Source organism: Oryx dammah, unplaced genomic scaffold, assembly GCF_014754425.2.
Source record: "Oryx dammah isolate SB20612 unplaced genomic scaffold, SCBI_Odam_1.1 HiC_scaffold_23, whole genome shotgun sequence".
Lineage (NCBI taxonomy): Eukaryota > Metazoa > Chordata > Mammalia > Artiodactyla > Bovidae > Oryx > Oryx dammah.
The window spans coordinates 119,379,023-119,386,007 of NW_024070207.1; the positions used below are offsets into that span (position 1 = coordinate 119,379,023).

At 42.4% G+C, this 6,985-nt stretch overlaps 1 protein-coding gene across 2 annotated transcripts in view; it reads right to left on the minus strand.

The window, feature by feature from the left end:
* MOSPD2 (motile sperm domain containing 2) overlaps positions 1-1,127 on the minus strand; it is an 89,045-nt gene extending 87,918 nt beyond the window's left edge. For both annotated transcript variants that reach the window (XM_040266601.1, XM_040266600.1), the window contains exons 1-2: positions 995-1,127; positions 766-835 (exon numbers count right to left, since the gene is read on the minus strand). In XM_040266601.1, coding sequence (XP_040122535.1) covers positions 766-835; positions 995-1,021 — 97 coding nt within the window. In that variant the 5' untranslated portion in view covers positions 1,022-1,127. The remainder of the gene's footprint in view (positions 1-765; positions 836-994) is intronic.
* Positions 1,128-6,985: the final 5,858 nt, after the last annotated feature.

Genomic DNA, 6,985 nt, shown 5'->3' on the forward strand with positions numbered 1-6,985 from the left:
ATACATATTTTCATTTAGTCCTCCTAGTTAGTCAAACTTCACAAATGTGGAATCAGGGGCTCAGAAAAGACAAGCAAGCTATTAAGAGGAAGGGTCAGGATTGGTCTTTAGTCTGTACTTACAATAAATTATCCTGCAGGATTTTGAAAATTACTATACAGGTATTAAATCATCAGTTAAATATTGGACAACTCCAGTTATCTGTGACATGTGGACAGAGAGGTTCACCCAATAAATCAATTTGGGACGCACGGGTACTTTGCTAGGTACAGTGTGAGATGAAAAGAACCTGCTCCAGCACAGGGGGCCTACTTCGTGGGCACCTGCTGGGTTGTATAAAGTGGAATTAGGCAAAATAACCTAGGGATTCAGATACCCAATTAAGCACACGTGAATAGTATTTCGGCAATTTCCAGGTTCATTTTCTCGATTGTTGTTCCTGATACTGATAGGTCAGCAGAGGAACAGCGTCACCTGAGCTGAGGGCCTAACAAGTGTCCTGAAAGTTCCATAAACTCGAGATACTCGAAGCACGAATTTCTAACTCACATTAACCCTTTAGGAAGCAAGAGACACGTCACTTGGCCAACTGGAGCAGTATCCTTGCCATATTAAGGAGAGAAAACTTAGAAAACGTGTAAGGCACGGTCCTCGTGAGGATCGAAATGGTCCCTATCGGCTTCCAGAGACCCAAGCAAACATCTCAGCAAAGTTGGGGCCGCTCATGGCACACCTGCCTCAACACCAAGATCGCGCAGTACCCACCTGTCACATACTCAGCTTCAAACCTCCGTCGAACTTCAGAGATGAGCTTGGCTTTATTCGGGGCTTGATACTAGAAGAGAGACACGAAGGGACGCTTAGACGTTACAAGCACCATCCTACTTCCCCTCAGCCCAGCCCACCTGCACCTGGGCGTGTGGCCCCCTAGCCTCAGAGGCGGCTTCGGGGTCCGGGATAGAGGGGCCCGGTAGTGATCCGGTCAGCTCCTCACCTCGGCGATAGTAGCGGTCGTGGACATGATCAGAGTTGGCGTCGCTCCTTTCCACAGCTGCGGTCCGAATATCTCAGCACTGGGCAAGCTGGCCAGGAGGTAAAGAGGGAAGGGCGGGAGGTGGAGGCGGTCGCGTGACAGCGGAAGGAAGGCGGAAGCGTCGCCACGCCGCCCAATCTGGTACGTCCGCTCGGGTCTGGGGCGGGACCAGGTCCTCAACCTGGCTTTCCATTCGTTTCCCGTTCGGGCCCCGCCCCCGACGTCCCCTGAACTGCGGACCCTCCCCCGCCAGCCCGCGAATCTCGGGCTCTTCCCTTGCAGAGGTCCGCCCGTGCGAGCTTCGCTTGCCGTTCACTTTTACAACATTCCCCGGAGGCCCCGCCTCCTCAGGCTCCCATGGCAACCGAGTTCTGGCCGGGTGGGCAGGCTCCGCCTCCTTTGCGCTGGACGCAGCCTCCGGCCTGGACCTCCCAAGATGCAGCGCGCAGGCGGGAGGTTTGGAGCGGCAGGACACTGTACGTATTTTTGGCGTTGCTGCTGCGGGATTGTTGCTGTTGTGCTGAGCAAGGGTCTCACGCGTAGAGATAGGGCTGGCGGCTTGTTCCCTGACCCGACTTTCGTCGAGAGGTAGCGGGGCTGGGCTTGGCTCTCCTAGTCCCGTTATTGCGGAAGACCGGTTAGGAAGTGGGCATCCTCAGGCCTGTGCGCCTCTTTCTCTGGAATGACAACTAGATTATTCCTAGTGCTTTCTCTATTTGGGAATTACTTCACTTGCAACTTTCTTCACTTCTGCAGCATCTCTCTCACTTGGAGTGTGAGATACTTAACAAAGGATTTAATCTTGAAATCTTTGAAAGAGTTATGTAAAGTTTAAAGATATAAAGCGTCTTCAGTGTGTTCGTATCCTTGCGACCCCATGGACTGCAGCATGCCAGGCCTCCCTGTCCATCACCAATTCCCAGAGTTTACTCAAACTCATGTCCATTGAGTCGGTGATGCCATCCAATCATCTCATCCTCTGTTGTCCCCTTCTCCTCCCGCCTTCAATCTTTCCTAGCATCAAAGTCTTTTCCAGTGAGTCAGTTCTTCGCATCAGGAGGCCAAAGTATTGGAGTTTCAGCTTCAGCATCAGTCCTTCCAATGAATACTGATTTCCTTTAGGATTGACGAGTTGGATCTCCTGGTAATCCAAGGGACTCTTCTTCAACACCACAGCTCAAAAGTATCAATTCTTCGGCACTCAGCTTTCTTTATAGTCCAACTCTCACATCCATACATGACTACTGGAAAAACCATAGCTTTGACTGGACCTTTGTTGGCAAAGTAATGTCTTTGCTTTTTAATATGCTGTCTAGGCTGGTCATAGCTTTACTTCCAAGGAGCAATTGTCTTTTAATTTCATGGCTGCAGTCACCATCTGTAGTGATTTTGAAGCCCAAGAAAATAAAGTCTCTCACTGTTTCCATTGTTTCCCCATCTATTTCCCATGAAGTGATGGGACCAGATGCCATGATCTTAGTTTTCTGAATGTTGTTTTAAGCCAACTTTTTCACTCTCTTTCACTTTCATCAAGAGGCTCTAGTTCTTCTTCACTTTCTGCCATAAGGGTGGTGTCATCTGTGTATCTGAGGTTATTGATATTTCTCCCGGCAGTCTTGATTCCAGCTTGTGCTTCATCCAGCCTGGTATTGTGTGTGATGTGTAAATTAAGATAGTTCTCACCTGGGGCAGTTTTGCCCCCCGGGGGACTTTTTGACCACGTCTGGAGACATTTTTGCTTGTTGCAAGAGAAAACTGCAAAGAAATTATAAGAACAGTCCCCATACTCCCACCAGCCATAGTCAAACAGGATGGACACTTGAGCATCTTTTTCCCCAAACTTATTTTGTATCTTTACTTTATTATGGGGGAAAATGAACATTGTGTTCATTTTATTTGTAATATTGTATTTGAGTATATCCTTGAAACAGTATCTCAAGTATGGCTGAAGTCTCTGTCTGGCTCCACTCCCCTTCTCTGATATCTTTCTTCTCCAGAATAGAAAGTCACCAGGATTTGTTATGAATCCTTACACCTTTGCTTTTTAATTTTGGACCAGGCTGCCTATGTTTGAGGGAGAAGGCAATGGCAACCCATTCCAGTACTCTTGCCTGGAAAATCCCATGGACGGAGGAGCTTAGTAGGCTGCAGTCCATGGGGTCGCTGAGTCAGACTGGACTGAGTGACTTCACTTTCACTTTTCACTTGCATGCTTTGGAGAAGGAAATGGCAACCCACTCCAGTGTTCTTGCCTGGAGAATCCCAGGGATAGCAGAGCCTGGTGGGCTGCCGTCTATGGCGTCGCACAGAGTCGGACATGACTGATGCGACTTAGCGGCAGCAGCCTATGTTTGAATCCTGTCTCTGTCACTTCCAATCTGCAGGCCTTAAATTCCATTTCTCAGTTTCCCCATCTGAGGATAATAGTACCTATAGCGTAAGGATGTTCTGAGGAATAAGTGCATTAGTCCAAAGTGCTTAGAACAGTGCCTGGCACAGAAAAAGCAGTCAGGGAATGTAGCCATTGTAGGTAAACAAAGTATATTATGCTGTTTTATCTGTTTTGATTTTGGTACATAATATACTACAGTATACATTTTTCTGCAACTTAATTTTTTTTCATTTGATTTTTGAAATCAAGCCACAGTGTTGCTGTTCAGTCGCTAAGTTGTGTCTGACTCTTTGCAACCCCTTGGACTGCAGCAAACCAGGCTTCCCTGTCCTGAGTTTGCTATCTCCCCGAGATTGCTCAAATTTATGCCCATTGAGTAGATGGTGTTATCTAACCATCTCATCCTTTGCCTCCCCCTTCAACTTTTGCCTTCAGTCTTTCCTAGATCAGGATCTTTTCCAATGAGTCATCTCTTTGCATCAGGTGGCCAAAGTATTGTAGCTTTAGCATCAGTCTTTCCAATGAATGTTCAGGATCGATTTCCTTTAGGATTGATTGGTTTGATCTCCTTGCAGTCCAAGGGACTCTCAAGAGTCTGCTCCAACACCACAATTCAAAAGCATCAGTTCTTTGGCACTGAGCCTTCTTTATGGTCCAACTCTTATATACATGCACGACTACTGAAAAAACCATAGCTTTGACAAGATGGACCTTTGTCGGCAAAGTAACGTCCCTGCCTCTTAATATGCTGTCTAGGTTTGTCATAGATTTTCTTCCAAGGAGCAAGCGTGTTTTAATTTCATGGCAGCAGTCACCATCCACAGTGATTTTGGAGCTCAAGAAAATAAAATCTGTCACTGCTTTCATTTTTTTTCCTCATCTATTTGCCGTGAAGTGATGGGACCAGATGCCATGATCTTAGTTTTTTGAATATTGAGTTTTAAGCCAGCTTCTTTGCTCTCCTCTTGCACCTTCATCAAGAGGCTCAATGATACACATTTAATTCATTCCTCTTAGCTATAATATGATATTCCATCCATATCTATTCATTCCCCTATTGGTGGTCATTGAAGTTTTTGCTTTAAAAAAAAAATAGCACAGTGAACATTCCAGAAAAAGTCTTCATTATTATGTAGGATTATTTCTCTTGGTTAATATCTAGAAATGAAATTTCTAAGTGTATGCATTTCTGTTCACTGCCAGGTTGTCTTCCAAAGTCTCCCTTTAATTAAGTACTTGCAATTATTTCCTAATTTATGACTTCACCTCCAGTGTCACTTCCCTCCCCCATCTTCAACACTGTCACCAGGATCTTTATTACTCAGAAGTACAGTCCTGTGGTTTCTATTTTTGAAATCTTTCAGTGGTTTAACATTCCTTAGAGAAAGTTAGAAGTCCTTAGTATGGCATCAAGAACCTTTAATCTTTCCTGATTCTCTCAGTGGATCACATTCATTCAAATTTCAGATACACTAAGTGTTGCTGGGAAAGGGAAAGGGGAGATTTGACTTGGGCAGGCCTCAACAAATGACTTCTAGTTATATAGGTAGAAGAAGTTTTAACAGTGAGCCTATTCTGTAGCCAAGTTAATTTACTAGGTAAACAATGTCCTGTATGTTGGAAAAATGATTATCTCTGTGTATTATGCTCATAAGATTATGTTTAATATTATGAGGTGAAGTTTACAGTTGAGTGTCATAATTCTACCTTTTTCCCAAAGGTAGAATTCCAAAGACACTTTGCACTGGTCACAGTCTATCGATTGGTTTCTTAGAGAATTTTATAGCTTTCATATGTAGATAATATAGTGCTCTTTTAGGATCTTCCTGTACCAGACCTGGTTCTGAAATTTATAATGCCAAATGTATTTATTAGCATTTAACAGAAACATTGTTTATTTGTTGGGAGACTGGGAGAGAAGGATGGATAAGGGTGATAATTTGTTGCCTATATTTAGGTTAGCATGTATCATTTTTCTAATATACTCACACATCTGTTTTCATTTTATGTGTAAAATATACAATCAACTTTGATGTGTGGTGATACAGAACAGGAAAAGCTCAAATTAATTGCGTAGTATTTTATAAATAATCTGCATCCAAATCTTCCTTCCTGCTGCTTTCTTTCCCCTAGCCTCCTCCAGAGCTGTGACTGGAGGTAAAACTTAACTGGTTTGAGTTACCTGTTTTTTTTCTGCAGCCACTGTTGTAAGAGTACTAAGTAAAAAGTCAAATGACTAATACGCTAGAATACTAAGCCTGGTATCCTGATTTGATTAATCAAGACTTATTTATATTGGTTTAAAAGCCTCTACATTGAACCTTAGTTTCACTTGTTTCCAGATTATTTCTGTCTTAAAACTGAATATTACCACTTATTCCATAGCTTTAAAGTTTTGTCTTGTGAACATATGCTCAGAACTTTTACCTTTAATGTAGATATTGCATTTGTATAAAATAAAACAGATATTCACAGATATGTGAATTCAGTAAGCATTGAGATTATTTTAGAAAGTTTGAAGGAAAAAAAGTTATCTTTATAAATTAGTAGTTTAGCTTCTGATTTTTAGCTCTGAAGATGATCCATGTAAAATAACTTATCTTGAAAATGTGCATGTTTTTGCAGTAGTACTTAAAAATAAAAAATAGCCTTTCATATAACAGCTGTGTTTTTAAATCTATTTGAATCTAAGTCCGTGAGAATAAGTTTTCTTTTTGCCTAGAGCTCACGCTCAAAGCTTGTAGCAGTGCTTTGCAACTTTTTATCTCTATTATCACTCAGCGTCTATCTTTCCAGGTCATAGTTCAGGGATACAAATCATAGATTTGGGGGCTGGTTGGGGTGGGTGGGGGAGTACAGAAGTAGGTGCATGCAAAACTTTTGAATTAGGGGCCAGTTACCAGATAAGTTTGTATTTTAGTACAATAACTGAGGTAGCATAGGTGAATGGACATATTGGAGGAGAGAGAGACTAGAGTAAGGAAGGCTGATAAAGGGCGTTTGTTGATGCTGCTACTAAGTCACTTCAGTCGTGTTCTACTCTGTTCGACCCCATAGACGGCAGCCCACCAGGCTTCCCCGTCCCTGGGATTCTCCAGGCAAGAACACTGGAGTGGGTTGCCATTTCCAGGGCAACAATATATACTCTAAAGTTTATTGAAGGGGATGATTCTACTGACCTTTTAGCACTGAGATCCTCCTTACTCCTGCCACACTTGTGGGTAAACCAAACCATTGTGTTGATGACCCATTAGTTGTGACATTTAATATTAAAATTACAAAATCCTTTTCTCGATGCAAGTTATTTTTGTTTATTTTCAGTATTAGGAAGTCAAGACCTTTTGAAGTGAGTAGGTAGTAAAAGACGATGAGTTCTTAGATCTTTACCTCCGAATATATAATGTTAAAAAAATATCATTTAGTGCCAAAAAAGCAAACTCTGTTAGAAGTCTCCTAAGAGGTCTGAGATGTCTGTGGGAAATTAAAGTAAAATAAAAAATAAATAAATTTAAATAATAAAAAAAGTTATTAGTCATACATTTTCATGTAATGTAACCAAT